Here is a 19448-nt window from a genome sequence, read left to right on the forward strand (position 1 = left end):
TGTCACTGCCTGGGCAGCCGCTGAGGACTGCACTGTCCATGGTGTCCATGGGATGCCTTTCACCACCATTCAATTCCCTTTATAAAAAAGGGAAAATGCAGCAGCATGGCTCCGATCTCTTCAGCGCTTTGTCAGGGCAACTGTGTGAGGGAGGGTTTCAGTGGAGGCCGGTGATACAGGTTGTTCTTAATCCACCCACTGCTCCAGGACCCATTCCCATGACCAGTGACTATAGATTGGGGGATTGTGCTTTTGAAAACCCCTCCGACAGGCAGATCTGGAACAAGTACAAGGGGCAGGGAGAAGCAGACTGGGAATGAGAGCTTCTGTCTTGCACGTGGGAAGACACATTCAGGGAACAGGGGAGAGGGATTTCGCTCTCTGTGGTTTGTGGCTGAAAAGAGAAGAGCCATCAGGAAGAGGGGGCAGGTAATTTGCCCATTGTAGAGGTGGGAGAGTCAGTACTTTAGACCTTGTCTTAGTAAGAATAAACAATGTGTTTAGTAGTGGGGAGCTGATATAGGGCCCCAAAGGATCACATTAGGCCAGGCTAGTGGCAGCCTTTGGTACCTGTCTGTCGGGAAGGAGTATTCCAGCAGGCATGAGATCACTGTGTCCTGATGGTCAGCCTCGCCAGCCAACAAGCCCACTAACTTCATCATCAGCGTCTGGGAGCTGGGCTGCTGGACTGAATCCAACCGGCTGCAAACCCCAGCCACAAGGTCAGCCACCTGAGAGAGAGGGAGAGGGAACCAGATGAGATGGGACAAGATGCTCATCCCATCCTTCGGCTGGGGCCAGAGAAAACATCAGTGTCACTAGAGAAAGAGTGTCAGCCTCTGGGTTGCGTCTAAAAGTCACGATTTCCTATTTTATTGCAAGGGCTCGTTTCAGAGCCTTAAAAGGTGCATTGTAGCAAAGACCAGGTATCAGAGGCTCAAGAGGGATGAGTCCTGTCTACTGCGCAATACAGAGGTAACTGGGTGAAACTCATTGGCCATGCAGAACATAAGAATGGCCATGTTAGGTCAGACCAATGGTCCATCTAGCTCAGCATCCTGTCTTCTGACAGTGGTCAGCACCCGGTGCTTCAGATGGAGTGAACAGAACAGGGCAATTTATCGAGTGATCCCTCCCTGTCGTGCAGTCCCAGCTTCTGGCAGTCAGAGGCTTAAGGACACCCAGATCATGGGGTTGTGCCCCTGATCATCTTGGATAATAGCCATTGATGGACCTATCTTCCATGAACTTATCTAATTCTTTTTTGAACACAGTTATAGATTTGGCCTTCAGATCTCCCGGCAGCAAGTTCCACAGGTTGACCGTGTTGTGTGAAGAAGTACTTCCTTATGCTAGTTTTAAACCTACTGCCTATTAATTTAATTGGATGTGCTTTGGTTTGTGTATGTGTGAAACAGTAAATAACACTTCCCTATTAGTTTCTACACACCATTCATGATTTTGTAGACCTCGATCATATATCCCCTTAGTTGTCTCTTTTCTCAGATGACCAGTTCCAGTTTTTTTAATCTCTCCTCATATGGAAGTTGTCCATACCCCTAATCATTTTTGTTGCCCTTCTCTATACTTTTTCCAATTTTAATATGCCTTTTTTTGAGATGGGGCAACCAACACTGCACACAGTATTCAAGGTGTGGGCATACCATGGATTTATATAGTGGCATTATGAAATTTGCTTATTATCTATCCCTTTCCTAATGTTTCCTACCATTCTGTTAGCCTTTTTGACTGCTGTCCGCTGCACATTGAGTTGATTGTTAGAATATAGATATTTAGGCCTGCCTGTAAAGGCCTATAATTTTTAAGTATATTTTTATCACTTAGCTAGTTATAGGGGCATAGAGACAAAGGATCAAAATTACAGGCCGCCTGTCTATGGCCCTTCTCTCACTGTGACAGTCTGAGGCCTTGTACTTTGGCTAAGCAAAACCAGAAGCAGTAGAGACAGCCATGGACTGGGAAGCATATGATCACATCCGCACGTTCCAAACAAATTACATTAAAACAAGGCAATACCAGGCTGTTAAGAAGGCAACCCAGTCTAACGCCTCCAGATAAGGAAAAGATCCTGAAATGTTTAACAAAATTGTTTGCTAGCATTCTGTCTGGTTTTTAAATGCTAGTCAGCAGTTGTGGTTGTAGAATCTACACTTTGTATTGTTTGGTCATTATGGTAACCACTTTTCTAATAATTCCTGTTTAATTCTTCAATTGTTTCTATCTGTCGCATAACTAATTGTAATCAGTTAAGGCGGTGGGGTATAATTGGTTAAAAAATTACCTTGTAAAATTTTTTTAAAATGATTGATTAAAATACCCTATAAAACCTGAGGTCAAACAGGGAGTAAAGGAAAGGAAAAATTACTGGTGTGAAAAATTAAAATTGATGCTCGCTTAATTATCCCAATAAACCCATTGTATTGCCTGCTGCTGGATTCTGAACTTCTGCTTCTGTCAGCGAATCAAAAACTGAGGGAGGGGCCTTAACACTGATGTTTTCAGAGATTTATCCACGATGACTCCATGATCTCTTTCTTAAGTGGTAACAGCTAACCCCAGCTTTTTGTATCTATAGTTGGGATTATGTTTTTCAATATACAGGAATCAGACTAGGTGATATCACAGTCCCTTCTGGCCTTTAATTCTCTGGATGTATGACTTCCCAGCACTGGGAATTCCAGTTGCCATCCATATCAGTAGCTGTGCCTCATACCTTTTCCACTTTAGTCCCACCACTGTTCACCACGGCAGATAGCAATCCCTCTGCAGTCGGCTGGCAGTTATTGTGGCAGTGATCTGTCAGGCCATCCATAACAGTCAGAATGAAATCTGTCCACTCTCTTGGACTGAAATAGACTCCAAAGATCTGAAGCATATGGGAGAAAGTGTAACTTACAAAGAATCACAGAAGATGAGGGTTGGAAGGGACCTTAGGAGGTCATCTAGTCCAACCCCCTGCTCAAAGCAGGACCAACCCCAACTAAATCATCCCATCCTTTGTCAAGCCACGCCTTAAAAACCTCTAAGGATGGAGATTCCACCACCTCCCTAGGTAACCCATTCCAGTGCTTCACCACCCTCCTAGTGAGAAAAGGCCTCTTCCTGATTCCACAGGGAATAACTGATAACTACTAGAGACCAGAGATAACCCCATCTGAGGGTTGCAGGTCCCCTCCACTTTCTCAGGGGATCTGTTTTAGTCCTTTATATTACAGGGCCCCAGCAGCTGATAAGACTTCTGCTGCAAAACCTTGTTGCTCACACAGAGGCAAGAGGACTTCTGAAACCATTACAGGGACCCACAGTGCTGTTGTGCACTTCTGACTTTACATTTAGTGGTGTCAGACACCAGCTTCCCAGGTGTCTGAGGTGCAAGGCTCACCATTGAAAGATCAGCAATTGCCCCCAATGGTAAAGTTGTAGTAACTGGGATCAGTGTGGTAATATCTGTAGTGACCGCTTCAGTGCTCAGTCTTTGTGAATGTATGTGATACCCTCCTACAACACATCCCTACATGAATACAGCATCCAAGTCCTGATTATGACATCATAACCACACTTCCTGACTTACTCCAATCCAAAGCCCATTGAAATCAATGGAAAGGCTTCCACTGGCTTCAGAGGGTTTTGGATCAGGCCTATATAGTATAGACCTCACTGTCACAGCTCCTAACAACCAAAAGGGCTAACGCAGTAGGCTCTCAACCTTCTCCATAAGGAGAACATACTAGGACCCTCCCAGAGTCCCCTTCCAGACCAGCCAGGACCCTGTGCCCTTTGGCAATAAGGGGAGAACAGGGTGGCTGTGCTCTCCAGGCTGGGAAGTCGTTTACTAGAGAGTAGATCACTATGAGCATCTATTGTCTGCATTGTTGTTGTAGCTGTGTTGGCCCTAGGATATTAGAGAGACAAGGTGGGGGAGGTTAGTATCTTTTACTGGACCAACTTCTGTGGGTGAAAGAGACAAGCTTTTGAGCCACAAAGAGCTTTTCTGTCTGAAGACGAGCGAGGGCAGGAACTAGTATTCGTGGGTAAGCCATTCACAGTAGATATGGGGTGTTCTTGGGACAGGCAATGGTCTGGAGCGGTGGGACGCCATATTGTATTGACACCAATATAGAATGGTCATTAGTGCCTAACTATGGCCTTTCTGGGGCCTGATTACCTCTGCAATCCTAGAGGGGCTGTTGAGAACCACCGTGGGGCTCCAAGCAGGCAGAAATTCCTTGTTCCTCTGTTCAGGGCATTCCACATTCTTTCCGTCCAACTGTGCAACTGAAATACACATTAATAACATGCTCAATTTTCCATTCTGGTTCCTGGCTTCTGCTCTCATCACTTTTCACAGGATTTCACCTTTGTTTGGCCCAGATCCAGCAAAGCTTTTAAGCACATACATTATTCTACACAGGCGAGTAACCCCAGGGACTTCGATGGGACTCCTCGTCTGATGAAAGTTACAGATGTGCGTACATGCTGTGCTGAATCAGGGCCCCAGAGGAAAATCAATCACTCTCCTGACACTATATACAGAGTTAAGTAGATCTATCAAGTGGTGACTGGAATCCAGTCTAAACACTTCAGTGGCATAAAAGTGGAATAACACAATCATAAATCAAGCTGCAAATTTGGATCAAGATTTCAAATACCCATTGAAGTTCTGGGGTGTTTGGGGTGCTGGTGTTGGCCATCTCTAATGGATATAATTGTTGTGGTGGCATTTAATCCCCTGTGTTTGTGTCCCCACTGATCCTTCCCAGTCCCACTGATAGAATGACGTCTACTAGTTTCAGCTCTTTCTCAGTTTGCAATAACTCGTGTTGCCTTTCTCTGTATTCTCCCCATCCTTTCTTTGAAAGTCAGGGCTGGAGTTACAGGCTGACCGTCAGACAGGAGGTGCTTGTTTCTAGAGCCACAGAAAATGGCACTCTCTTAATCATAGAATTATAGAAGATTAGGGTTGGAAGGAGGTCATTTAGTCCAACCCACTGCTCAGAACAGGACCAATGCCAACTAAATCATCCCAACCAGAGTTTGTCAAGCCGGGCCTTAAAAACCTCTAAGGATGGAGATTCCACCACCTATCTAGGTAACCCATTCCAGTGCTTCACCACCCGCCTAGTGAAAAAGTTTTTCCTACTATCCAACCTAGACCTCCCCTACCGCAACTTGAGACCATTGCTCCTTGTTCTGTCATCCGTCACCACTGAGAACAGCCTAGCTCCATCCTCCCTGGAACTGTCCTTCAGGTAGTTAAAGGCTGCTATCAAATCTCCCCTCATTCTTCTCTTCTGTAGACTAAACAAGCCCAGTTCCCTCAGCCTCTCCTCGTAAGTCATGTGCTCCAGCCCCCTCATCATTTTTGTTGCCCTCCGCTGGACTCTCTTCAATTTGTCCATAACCTTCCTGTAGTGGGAGGGCCCAAAACTGGACACAATTCTCCAAATGCGGCCTCACCAATGCCAAATAGAGGGAAATAATCACTTCCCTTGATCTGCTGGCAATGCTCCTACTAATGCAGCCCAATATGCCGTTAGCCTTCTTGTGAACAAAAGGAATGCAATGAATAAATATTAAGCCAGATGCGCTATGTCTCACTCAGGCACTATCCTGAATGGATTTTTGCCTGAGGAAAGACTCTAGCATTTAAGCTCCCAGAAGTGGTGTTTAGACGTCCATAGTCTCTAGTGCTTCTCTTACTCTTTTGGCGCTGTGCAATAGAGATGAGGTGACAAACACCCACTGCCGCCTTCGAGCTCACCGCCTTGATGGGATCCCCACAGCGAATACCCAGTACTGCAACCAGGTGTCCAAGCCTGGTGAATGGAGATGCTTCCTAATTATGCAAAAGAGGAGAGGAAGAATCCATTATCACTGTAGGTAAAGCAGGCAGTGTGTCCTAGGCAAGGAATCTATCTATATCCACACAGTCACTTTCTATAATGGGGCATGATCCTCAACTCTTCCTCTTCAAAAAAGGCTTGGGAGCCAGAATCAGAACATAGGGCTTGATCCTGAACCACAGAAGTTCACTGGAGTTTTGCCACGTAATTCAGCAGGAGCAAGATCAGGGTGATAACTGTCAGCAGCTCCACAAGAGGAAAGTATCACATGGTATTAGAATGAGGAACGGAGGCAAACAGGGAACTACCTGTGGATGAAATGTCTTTCCAAAAATACTGGAATATAAATGAGCAGCCTGATCCCCTTGAATTCTCTAATCAAGACCAGATCAGGCAGCTGTCTTCAAGCAGGGAGGAGTTACTGAAACAGTTCATTCAGTCTCTATGATTTTGAAATCTCTTTTCTCTGAGATTCATTAGATCCAACAATAGAAAAAACCTGTTATTCCTATGCCCCTTGTTAGCTGCCTTTCCTGCACTGGAAAGCAGGGGCCTATTCCTCCAGTGTACTGCAGTTACTTGCCAGGTGTATGAGACACCCACCCCATCTCGATCAGGATGATGAAGGGGCAATGAGATAGGGTTCTCCTCCACCGGTTAGGGAGCATTGCATTGTGGGGCCCATCAACATGCTTCTAAGCAGGAAGTCTCGCTGGCATGGGAGAATGCACTGTAGACATAGTTTGCAATCAGGTCACTAGAAGTCAAGAGCTACTCACATCCAGTTCGACTTTTGTGGCCACGAAGTTTAGCAACAATATGCTGCTCCATACAGCCCTCTCCCGCAGGTAATCTTCCCTGGACTGCATCCAGGAGTCCATGAGCTGCAGGAAAAGCAAGAGAGGTCATGGTTAAAAATAACAGGGGAAAAGGGGCGTGTATACAAGTGATCCCCGAAGGATGATCTTTATTCTGGCTGAATCATCTCACTCTTACAGATACAGGCTGCCTCTGCTTTGTGCAGACTCAAAGCACACATGGAATTCTCCTCTTCACATGAAAGCGAAGTGCATTCAGAACAGGGATCCCTCCCACGCATGAGATCCCATCCTGTCACAACTTTCTGTCCTGGATTCACCCTAATTCATAGAACCGGAATCATACTCACAGAGGACTCCAATACCCACCCTCCTGCCCCAGATCGGAGGGTCTCTCTAAGGGCCCAGTCACACACCAGCTGAAGTCAATGAAAGTTTTGACGTGGATCAGTCCCTAGATCAAACAGAAAGGTGTCCATCTGATTTCAATGGGCATTGGATTAGCCCTTGCAAGATTAGGTCCTATATAAGGAAGGGAATGGATAAGTCTTCTCTGGACAAGCCAAACAATCCTGCATCTCATTCAGCAAAATAACAGCAGCTGGAGGCAAACTGCTATTCTTACATGATTGCAGACTTTGGGTCAGCCCTCATGGCCTGTAGTTAGTGGCAGTCTTGGTTCCTATTGCAGCCTCTTACTCTGGGACCCCTGGAGCTGGGAGCTCTGTGGAGGCCAGGTGGCCGCCCTCATGGGGGACTTGAATCCTGGGAGCAACCCATCCAATTGCATCAGCAGTAGCAATGATGAGCACTAAAGGGAATAACATCCTCATTTGGAGAGACGGACGCTGTGATGTAAGGGCCAAGAGGAGACAGGAAAGAGACTGAGGGTAACAATGGAAGAGATTTTCAGAGCTCACAGATGGAAACAGACGACTCTCCCGTGCTACATGAACTGTGTCACATATGCCCTAAATAGCAGAACACAGGATTCCACCCAGGAGACTCTTGTGGAGATGGGGCACTCTATTCTTTCTTTAACTCTCCTTTCCCTCACAAGTTCCTAACAAGGTTTTCCTTTGCCTCTTCCCTTTCTTACCATCCTCCAACCTGCATCTCTGGATCCTGTTTACCTGCAAGATCCTCTCCAGCTCAGATGGAACTGGATTTTCTAAAATCAGACTCTGGAGCATCTCGTTGAGGGTCTGCAATGTTCCAGTGAAGACAGCCTGAAAGGAGTGGAACCACCACGCTCAGCAGGGATTATACAGAGAATTTATGTCATCAGCTTGATGCAAGGAATCACAGGGTGAAATTATTTGGCCTGCGTTATACAAGAAGTCAGGCTAGATGATCTAATCGTCCTTTCTGACTTCCAAGTCACAGACGAATAGGTATTATAGTTCAGACCTTGTCTTAGGACAATGTCTATAGAAATAAGGACAGATCCTCAGTTGGTGCATATCGACATAGCTCCATCAGCTTGAGTGAAGTTATGCTGACTCATACCAGCTAAGGGTCTGGCACATACTTCTAGTATACAATAGTTGCTAAATAATTAGCTACTTCACTTATTCAATAATCTGGGTGCCATGAGATTTGTTCTGGGCAGTGAATTCTTCATCAATCTGGAGAAAAACAAGCCTCATGTTTCAACTGATTTTGGCCTGATATGGTTTAAAGCTGTGCTCTCGACAATCACACAGAAAGCCAGGTGAATCATTCTATCCCTGCGATAGCATCATTTCCATTATAAACCAAAGGGGACTGATAACAGAAAGACATTTGCAGTGTAAATGACCCTTTTATTATAACTAATCTTCTAAATCATCCCCAAAGCCTGATGTAATTAATTGATCAAGCCCTCCCTTGAGAAGATAACATGCAACAAAGCCATTATCAGAAGGTAAGGAAAATCATATAGCTAAAGAAAATCCTACATTGAAATGAGGTTTTTGAACATTGGAAATAAATAGCACTTTATTTAATAAATCTATCACCTAGTTTTTGTTCTTTACTCCTCTAGTTCTTAGATACTCTTCTCCGCCAATAATTTGGTTACAGAGAGCATGCAGAGTGTGTGGCAAATTCATTGCTGGGGTAAATGTTCTAAATTCCATTGACTTTGGTAGTGAATTTGGTCCAGTGTCTGTAATTTCTCTCTCTTCATCTTTAGGGCCATAAGTGGCTTTTCAGGAGAAAAAAGTTCAGGCCCGGAAAGTTTTAGCCGATCTGACAGTACGGGCCAGAGGTTTGCCACCATGTTTACACCCACAATTTGTAGGCGCAGTTTTGCTCTTACAGTTCTTGTCACCTGTCATGCTGATCACTTAGATGTCAAAGTACTGGATTTACTTGTGAAATCAGGTACTTCAGGGGTCCATGTGAGCGCAAATAATTGCAGTTTTAAAGTAGGGACCCAAGTTAAGTTCAAGCTGTATCAAGTGCGGCATGACTCTAACTTTATTCAGCCCCTTCATGCAAGACGATCTAGCTGTGGGAGGGGATTGTTGTCACACAGCAGAAATACCTGATCAGTGACCAAACAATAGGCAACACCATCTGGGGCAAGGTCAAAGTCTGGGTTCCTCATTCAACGTGCCTCATTCTAGCTTCACACCCGGAATGGGATCCCCAGTAGTACCCTATTTAATGGAAAACTGACTGATCATTTTCATAATTGGGAACGTGGCAGCCACTTGCTGTATGCATGTGACGAATGACCAGGGCGAAAGTCCCCAACTGATAATCCGCAATGTCGTTCCATGCGAAATTTCGCTGACAGCATTGACCAACATAGTCACATATCACAACTATGGGCCAAAGTAGGTAACAGGAAGCCTTTCTGTGACAATGTCCTATCAGGGTAGGATAACCAGTTACCTGTATGTACTGGGTACTTGCAGTGCTGCTCATTCCTTGCGCATGCAATGTCTTTACAAGTGGAAGGGAAAACACGCTCTTGAGGAACGTTCTCAGCAGGATCCTTCTCTTGTGGGAGCCCAGGGCCTTCACCACATGCTTTTTGCTGGTAAAAGGAAGAAGCCTGGGTTGGACTTTGAGGGGCTGAAGCATAAGGGAGACTTTAATGGGGGCATTCAGATGGCGAGGACATGAACAGAGAGTTACGTTGAAGGAGCGTGACGCTAAAAGACATCTGGACTATTCAGGAGAACAAGACCATGCAAACAGTAACAATGTAAGAGTAAGACACTGGCAAAGAGTAACAGGATACAGGAACAGCGTGGGAAGACAGGGACAGGCTTGCTGCCTTTAGTACCTGAATAGTAAATCCGGCTCAGAAATGCTGCACAAAATAGTGAAGGAAATGACTCAGCTGGCGCCTCCAGAAAGAAAATCATCTCAAATGGCTACAGGCGCTCTTGGCTTTGATAAGCATTTGGAGTAAAGAGGATTATAATGTTACAGGGAAGAAAATCATAAATTGCTCATATACGAGTCCCCAGCTCCTCCCCAAATAGTCCTCGGTGTCTAAAGAGGAGAAGGTATTCACTGAGGGACTGCTATTGGCAGCTCTGATCCCACAGAATGCGGAGTGAGAAGCCAGGTGTGAAGGCTGGCCAGAGAAATGAGAAGTCACCCTACCTCATGTCGATAATGGTGGCCATGGCCTGGAGACGTATGGTGCTGCAGAGAGACTCCCGAGGTTCTTTCTTTATCATCTCCTGTAAGTCACAAAGGGAGCAAACATAGTGGATAGGACTCAAGGGCTCCCAGAGTCAGTCCTACTCCCCTACACAACGTTCACTGGGGAGGTTATACAAAGCCCCAGCATCCCAGCTAACTCTGGAGGCCTCAGAAAAGCCCCAGGCCAGAGTCTCTGATAAATCTCCAGCTAAAAGAACATCACATTCCAAAAGTAACAAGGAGCCCAGCCAAAGTAACAAGGAGCCCAGCAAGGATATTCCTTTCCGACTGAGGAATTCCCAGATCATTAAGCTGCTCAGCCAATGTTAGTTTCTAAAGGGATCTCATCTATTTTCACCCACCTACAAATCCACTCACTCATTTCCTCATCCATCTCTGTCCACCTGTCTCCTGCTTCCCACCTACCAACATCCTCTCTCTGTCCATTCACCCTAATAAGTCCAATCAAGCGGTGCTGACCTCAGTTTTACACAGTGAAACAATTGCTTTTTGTATACAACAAAGTTCTTTACAGCTCTCCAGATTCCACTGACCCTAGAGCGGATTTAGCACATACGTATTCCTCACAGTTCGTCAGTCTTTTCCATCCTACAACATGGACCCAGTGTATATTATTTACTCACCACTATGACTCCCACAGTGTCTGATGCAAAGGTGTGAATAAAAAAGTCAGGCATGTTATGCCAGTCGATGGTCTTGCTGAGAACAGACAAGAGTCGTAAGAAGCTCTTTTTCATAGTGACATCCTAAACCAAAATGAGACAGAAATATATCAGGGTGAAAAGGATTTAGGTAGAGAACATCATCAGGTAGAGTACTATACATTCATTCAAAACCCTTCCACACAGACACCTTCCATCTAGAGGACTGAGCGATGTCGTAGAGCAATTAATAGTCTCTTCCCATTAAAATCACACTGGTTCCTGCATAGGCAGGATCAGAAATCTGGGTGAGTTGAGGAGGATGATGCATCCTGGCAGCAACCACAGTATGCTAGGCTTTGTCTGCACACAAAGGAAGATACAGGCCCAACTCCCAAGAGTTGACCATTTAAGAAAGGTTATGATGGCTCCCAGCGAAATGATGAACTGTGTAGGATAAACACCCCAAGGACCTGACTGTGCGAGCTACTTGTTCAGAGAAGGGTTGGATCAAGGAGAACAAGCAGAACAGCAGTGGGACTGTAGGTGGAGAACTCCACACAGGGCCTGTTTTCTGTAGGACAAGTAGCCAGATTTAGCGTGACCATGTGTATAAACTATAACGCTGGACCCATTTCTTTTATCAGTGAATGGTTAAGAGAGGCAGTCACCAGGGAAGACCTAGAGTGCAAACGTTTAGTTTGAGACCCAACAGCTAGTGTGAGGCAGGTGAGTAGCCAGGCAAGAACCTACTGAACCTAGCACCAAGTGGTGGTTTCAATACATCACCAATGGGAAATCCCTGCAAATCAGGGATACCAAAGAAAAACGGGGCACAAGATCACCAGACAGTGTTTGTGGGGTGTATCAGGAGGAGGTACATAATAAGTATAATAGGAGAAGCCTCCAGAGGCTGGATTGTAGGGAGTAAGTGAAAGAAGAAAAGATGAGTGCTGTAGGCAAAGGGTTTGAAGAGAAGTCATACCCTACATGATAAACCTCCTGGGATGCCTCAGGTTGGGTCAGGGGGAATGGACGGTGCGAGGGGACACTAGTTTACAGATTTGATGGAGAACGTTTATACCTCTTTGTTACTATTGTAGTAGTCAATAGTGTTTCTCCATGATTCCAGCAAGAGCATGGCTCCCTCCATAGCAGAGCCATGCTGCTCATGTCCACCTTCATCCGCCTCCCAAATAGTCTCCATCCGCGAAATATCTGGGACTAATAAGACAGAAGGAAAGAAAGTACTATCATCACTGGTTAAAGGGGAACGAATGTGACCTGAGGTGTCATTCATGGACTGGTTGGTGCCCAAAAGACAGTTTATTTAAATAAAAGAAAGGACATGGTCTGTCTACCTTAGAGTTGTATACTGCTGCCCATCACCGCGGCAACTGAGCACCTTCCAGCTAAAATCGATTAGCAAAAGCAAAGTTCCTAGTGGAAAGTCAGGAGTCACCATCATGTCTCCCTTTCCAGAGTAAAATATCTCTGCTCTGGATAGGGTTATCTTCTGTTTGTTGGCTTGATTGGTTTGATTCCCACTGTTTGTTTTGGGTAGGACTGAAAATCTATATCCTGCTTGATCAGAGTTGAAGGAAACCGTGATGCAGGTGAAATAAACCACTGACTCTCAAAGGGAGGGAGATTGGTGTGATAAAAATCAGAATCAAATTGGGGATTCCTTAAAAAAGCCAAGACAGAAGAGACTCCGAATGAGACTCCTTTGCACTTAGATGGAGTTTTTCAGCTGAGGATCTCCAAATGATTTTTAAAAGGTAGGCAAGTATTATGACCGCCATATTTATAGCTGGGGAAACTACAGCACAGGGAGGCGAAGTGACTGGACCAATCACACAGCAGCTCACTGGCAGAGCTGGGAATAGAAGATAGTTCTCCTGAATCCAATCACCTCCTCTAGCTCCTTTATTTCTTAGATAATATGAACAAGAAATATCTTGGGCCTTCTAATTGGAAATGAATGAGCACAGACCCAAAGAAATACCAGGACTCACTGTGCTGTATAGGCCAACAAAATAATATATTTGTCCAATAGCATGAACATCAGCCAGCTAAATATGGCTGAATAGTATTGGCTGATGCTTTTGCAATTAGGATTCGGTTCACATATCTTGCTTTGCTGCTGTCAGCAGCATGGGAAAGCAGCAGTCTGGAGCTAGTCATTTGACCTGAAGGGTAAGGGGTTCAGGGAGTGGGGGAGCAAGATTATTTTTGCCAGAGGCTGTAATACAATTTTCAGTGCTCCTGACCCCACTGATTGCCCTGTGTCGTCTCCTGGGGGTCACGACCCACTGTTTGAGAAACATTGGCTTTTAAGACAAAACTAGACTGGACAAAACCAGGGCTCAGCGTGAGATGGTCCGTGGTGGCATGGCATATTGGCTTCTCTTTGCTAATGCCCGCTTGTTCTGCCGACTCTAAGCTTTCATTAAAAAAAGTGTCAGTCTCTAGCTGTTATTTAACAGAGGCATTACTGTAATAACAAAGGGCCCACCAGGAGCAGGGCCTATTTTGGGGAGGCACCAGCTGGGCCCAGAGTGTGTGTATGGAGTGTCTCCCTTGCACAGTTCTGGGTGCACAGCAGAGGCCACAGAGCTGGGCTCCCATTTTATCCCCGCCCCATTCCCCCTTATGGTTGCTAAGAGAGATGTACACCTGCCAGAACTGTGAAAAGAGGCCCTAGTGTAATGAGAATCAGGTTTTAGGCTCCAGAAATATGACTCCCATTCCAACCCAGGTAATTGTATTGTTCTGCCTGCTCCAAGCAATGACTTCACTACATGGATAAGAAAGAGAAAGGGGAGGAGTCTGTGGTGGAGAAAAATAGAAGCTGCCCTTCCTCTTCCAGCAACGAGAGATTCCCAGAGGAATACAGCCTCTGGGAGCATCATCACCTCAATCAGTGCCGGAGAGCCTTAAAATACAGGGGTCTGACAGTCAGCCCCTTGGAGACACCCGGATTCTAGTGTCTATACCGTGGCTTGTAAGTATTGTGTTCATACTGGGGACGGAGGGACCCCATGGAGATCCGGAATTTGCCAAACCGGTCCGAATTCAGGAACCGTTTCTCCTGTCATTCAAATCTATGGGAGATTCAGGGATGATTAGTGCTGCGGTTGATTACTGCTGGCTTGTTATTTATTTGCCATGCCCCAGCCGTGATCGCTGCACTGTGCAGAACAAAGGGCTACCCTCGAGCTGCTTGCGGTCTCAGAGATGGAAGGCCACCGTCCACCCACCCACAAAGCTGTGCCGGCACAAGCACATAGCAGCTATACAGCGTAGACACCGCATTGATTTGTTCTCTCCTCCTCCACCTTTTCCTTGAGATTTCCCCCCGATTCTCTGCACCTTGTCCGCAGCGTCTCCTAAGTGGAAGGGCTTTTGGGCTCACCACAAATCTTTGAACACATGGGGTTAGCGATTGACCTTGCCTCCCTCCATTCCCACCCCTTAGCGCTTCCTTTTACCTGTCGTGACAGTTCTGAGCCATCTCGTCTTTCCTTTCTTCCCTTTTTGGAAGATCCGCTTTAGACACCTCAGGATGGGCCCACCCCGCTCAGGAGCAACGTTGGCTGTGTCATCCTGAGCGTCTTCTCGAGCCAGCTCTGTCTCAGGCAGGCTCCCACTAGATGGCTCAAAGGTAGATGTACCATCAGCAGCCGCGTTCGCCTCCTCCCCTGGCAAGCTGTGCACATCCATCCTGCAACAAGCCAGCCAAGGTCGCCAATTTTGTTTCAGTCAGTCTTATTGTCTGTGGAACAATTTCCAGCCTGAAACAAGGGAGGATGTATGCATTGTCTTCCAGAGACCATGAGCCACAGACAGCAAAGCAGCTGGGGCCCAGAACCTCAAAGGTATTTAGGCTCCTCACTTCCATGGAAATACCTCTGAGGATCTGGTCCTGAGACCATGCACCCCCCCCCCAACTAAGTGTATGTCTACCCAGGGAGCTGGGGGTGTGATTCCCAGCTTGCATAGACATACTCGCACTGGCTTGCTAAAACGGCGGTGTAGCTAGGATCGCATGGGCAATGGCGCAAGGGGCTAGCTGCCCCGGGGCACAACCCCACCCAGAGCCTATGGGTATGTATGCAGGCAGCTAGCCCAACCCACATCCTGTGCTATCACAGCCTCACTGCTATTTTTAACATGCTAGCTTGGTGAGAGCTAGCGCAGGTATGTCTCCTCGAGCTGGGAATCTCACCCCACTTGGTCCTGCCTCAGCAAAGGGGGCTGGACTCGATGACTTCTTGAGGTCCCTTCCAGCCCTACGTTTCTGTGATTCTATAACAAGATGAGAATTAGCTAGGGGACAGATTAAAGGTTGGTGCCGGAACCTCAGCTGAGAATTTCCTTACTTTTTAGCATGTAAATGCTCAACTATAAGGAATCTAGTTTTTTTTTAAAATACAGAAATAAATCCTCAATGCAAATTGTATATTGTCAAAGGTTTGGGGTTCTTTTGGAACATCCTCGCTTTAATAAAATCAATAAATATACTCAAAACTGTGCAAAGGATAAGCAGTGTGGGCTAATGGTTGGAGCATGGGACTGGAAATCAAAAACAGATTTCTAATCCTGATTTTGCCACTCACTGTGTGATGCTGGGCAACTCACTTCCACACTATGTGCCTCAATTTCCCCATCTACAAAAAGGGGATGATGATCATGACTCTCCTGTACCTCCCGGGGATGAGGAAAATTAGTTAGTTAATGTTTGTAAAGAGAAAAAAAAGGCAATTTAAAACTAATTTGACCCAATGACGACATCAAAAGTGGAATTACAAATCAACTAAAAATCCAAACATATATCTATGTATTACAATATTTGCCAATCCAAAATTCAGTTATGGTGCTTCTAAAAAAGAGACATTGAACATTGTCCATTGCATACATGTTTCATTTGAATAATGCATTTGGTAAGTCAGATCCTCAGCTGGTATAAAATTAGAATACTTCATTAAATTCAATGGATGTAAATGTAAAGTAAATGTAGATTTATAGCAGCTAAGGAGCTGGCCCATAAAACCTGACACATTTTATGTCTAAAGTTGACTTGCTTTAAAAGTTGTGACTCTAACCATTTTTAATAATTTCAGCAACATTGGTTTCCTCCAATAACTAAACTATGAGCAAAGATGGGGAAGGAAATTTACAAAGCTAAAATTACGGGCTCAATGGTCATCAGTCAATATCATAATATACTTCTTAGCTATATTCAAATATCACATTGGAGCACAATGTTACTTAAATCTTCTATCAAAGATTTAAATCTTAATCGACATACTTGTGCTCCATGTGAGACAGCAGGAAAAATTACAACTTTTCACAATAATTGCAACATTTTATCACACTCTGTCTAAGGCTATGTAAGTGGGATGTAAGAGGTACACAACTTTTTGCTGACCCTCAGCACAAGGGCGAATTGCACCCCAAGAGAGTTAAAGATTATGTACAAGTATCTGCCCATTCCTTCCTAATGCTGTAACATTTTAAAAATTGAAATGGGCAGTACAAAACCAAAGTGATCTACCATCGTGGGGAAAGGAAATGTTATTCTTTATTGAAGATGGGGAATTATGGAGAATCAACTTGAAGGCAGATTTTAAAGGTCATATCTCTAGCCCAATTCCTACCCATTATGGCAGCTATGAGCGTGAGGCCACAGAATGGGGGTCAGCTTCCCCAAATCCCCCAGACCTGAATTGGAAATCCCTTACTGTCCATTCTGCACCCCGAGAAAACAGTCCCACAGCAAAGAGCCTCTCCTTTCCACACTCTGCTACAGGGACAGCAGGAGCCATCCTTTTATTTTTCCTGTATTTGGGCGAGATCCTAAGGCCATTTAAGTCAAGAGAAGACTCCCCTTATTGTGTACTCTGGGGTCTATATGTATGGAGCTTGTCTACAGCCTCAGATGAATGGAGGCCTGGAACAGAACCCACTGCCTTATCATTCCCTGCTTCAGGGATAAGGACACTGAGTGAGATCCCACAACAGGGTCCCAGAGAGGAATCAGTGGAAGAGACACGGAAAGACTTTCCCCCTCTGGGAACGTCTCAGTGATCTCTGGAGATCCTTATTGGGTTAACAAAATGTAACCTTAACATGCAGCCTTATTAACTCTGGAGTTATTCCCTATCTGCCACAATTTTTACAACTGAACTAAAGAACCGAGTGTGAGAGAGATAGGGCAGAAGTAGCCCCTGATCAGACATCTGGATTGCCTCCTGAATTCTGCTAGGATGGCATTTGTCATGCCAGAGTGAGAGATAGAAAATAGAACAAAGGCCCAGATTCTCAAAGGTTTTTAGGCTCCTAACTCCCATTGATTTCAGTGCTTTTGAGTTATGTGCCTAAATACCTGTGACAATCTGGGACAAAAAACCAAATTTCATTTGGTGACCCTTTGCAAACAGAATTTCAGCAAAGTGGGCTGAACATCAGGCAGGACAGCCATGTGGAGAAGCAGTTCAGTAAGAAAGTCCACTTACTTTCCCCCCCCTGTAATAGAGTAGATCATCGATCTGAAATGGACTTTAGCCAGCACAACACCCAGCCTCTCCTGATGTCGAAGTAAAAGCAACTGACACTGAGGGCCAGTGTTCAAATCATGGCATAGTGATGTCACATTGCAGCACTTATGTCATTGTTGCCATGAACACGGGTGGGTAATAAAGGAATGACCAACGGTTGTTAACCATATAAGGGACATAAAGCATTATGGTCACAACTCCACAGTTAGGGTTTTGTCTAAAATGGGGCATAAATTCCTACTTTTCCCTGTGAGCAGGTGGCTAACCAATGTGGACTAACCTTTAGTCTGATTGCTACACTGTTGGGGAAATGTTGTGATGTGCTTTTATCTATGTAAATAGTTCGCATAGTCCCCCTGCTGGCAAGACTAGGCCCAACTCCATCTTGGTTAAGATGGAGTCTAACAAAGACACAGACACCAAAGATGATTGGCAAGGTGCCAACAGGGCAGGTTTGCCCAGCAACAGCCGGAAAAGGCGGGAAGGCCCGTAACCTTGGTGCCGTGTGCACCACCTGAGAGGGTGGTGTGCAAAAGGTTTGGTGCCGGGTGCACAAGATTAGTGCTGTGTGCACAACGGTGAGGTGGGAAAATCCCCAGGCTCTCATTGGTTCAGGACTGAAGGAACCGCAGGAAATAAAAGGACACTCAGCCCCTACAGGCTTACTGCCCAACTGAGTGGCAGTGTGGGGAGGGTGCCTTAAGAGTTGAGGACTGGCGTGTGGAGAGACAGATGATAGCCTGTGGACCAGGAAGAGAAGCCGCTGACAGCAGGACCTGGGACTGAAGCAGATGGTGACCAGACCGTAAACAACACTCAGCGGTCTTAGTGAAGAACAATAGTGAGCCATGAGAGACTTTTGGGGAACCAGGGGTTGTATTATTGGTCGTTGGGACCTGGGACGTTGGGACCTGGGACGTTGGGACCCCATCTGTTTATCCTTCTTGATGTTAGTGGTTTTGATTTGTTGTCACTTAATAAATTGTCACCCTGTGTTTTGCAAAACCCTGAGCATTGTGGTCCTTTATAATCAGCTCCACTGGTGATAGATCCAGCAGGGTAAAGACCTTCAATAGAGAGACCCTTTTTTTTATTCTGTTTTACCGTAACAACACCTCCATTAAACAGCCCTTTAGCCCGGGCCCGAGTCAGCTGGCACAAGCCAGTCACAGATGTCTAACTGCAGTGTAGACACACCCTGTGTGTATGTACAGTGTCAGCACCATGGGGCTCGAATCTCAGCAGGTTCTATGATAAAACTAACATTCTTCAGCCCCGTCCACCCACAAACCATGGGACCATTGTTTGTCTTTGGAGCAGGAGAAAGTGACCTGTACACTCCAAACCCTCCCTCTCTCCAGCAAACACAACTTCATGCTATCTGGTGGAAATGGTCACTCCCTGGGGGCTTCTGGGTGGCTACTCCCTCATCATTCTTCTTCAATACATTGCTAAGTAGATCCTTCCCCCATCCATCATGCTCTTTGGGGTTCCTTCCCCTTACTTTGAGGCCTTTTCCAAAGTATCTCTCAGCTGGCAATGGGGGAAGGCAGAAGGAAAACCTATTAGCTCCCTCATGGCTGGCATGGCTCCCTCTAGCAGCTGTAGAACTAGGAGCTTCAGACTGTGTGAATTAAACAGAACAGAGACTTTGCTAGAGACCCTCAGTGCAATAGTCTCACACACACACACCCTGACCCAGCACAGACACCGAGACCTAGATTCTCCTCTTGATTTCCATGGGAGTTAAGCACCTATCTACCTTTGAAACTATGGGTCCAACCACCACTCAGAACTTCCCCTGAGGATAGTGGTCTGGTTTGTTCTAAGTATCTACAATCCTCCTCATTTCAGTTTCTCTTTGGCTTTGAGTTAAACGACTGGAAAAGAAAA

At 45.6% G+C, this 19448-nt stretch overlaps 1 protein-coding gene across 1 annotated transcript in view; it reads right to left on the minus strand.

Moving 5' to 3' along the window:
* Positions 1–500: 500 nt before the first annotated feature.
* LOC137143488 (protein MROH8-like) overlaps positions 501–19448 on the minus strand; it is a 32711-nt gene continuing 13763 nt past the window's right edge. The window contains exons 2-12 of the mRNA XM_067533285.1: positions 14487–14719; positions 12077–12216; positions 10975–11097; positions 10289–10368; positions 9566–9710; positions 7816–7911; positions 6644–6748; positions 5722–5857; positions 4187–4296; positions 2735–2887; positions 501–731 (exon numbers count right to left, since the gene is read on the minus strand). Coding sequence (XP_067389386.1) covers positions 501–731; positions 2735–2887; positions 4187–4296; positions 5722–5857; positions 6644–6748; positions 7816–7911; positions 9566–9710; positions 10289–10368; positions 10975–11097; positions 12077–12216; positions 14487–14719 — 1552 coding nt within the window. The remainder of the gene's footprint in view (positions 732–2734; positions 2888–4186; positions 4297–5721; positions 5858–6643; positions 6749–7815; positions 7912–9565; positions 9711–10288; positions 10369–10974; positions 11098–12076; positions 12217–14486; positions 14720–19448) is intronic.

Source organism: Emydura macquarii, unplaced genomic scaffold (genome assembly GCF_026122565.2).
Source record: "Emydura macquarii macquarii isolate MOO-44397 ecotype Brisbane River unplaced genomic scaffold, CSIRO-AGI_Emac_v2 contig_3328, whole genome shotgun sequence".
NCBI lineage: Eukaryota > Metazoa > Chordata > Testudines > Chelidae > Emydura > Emydura macquarii.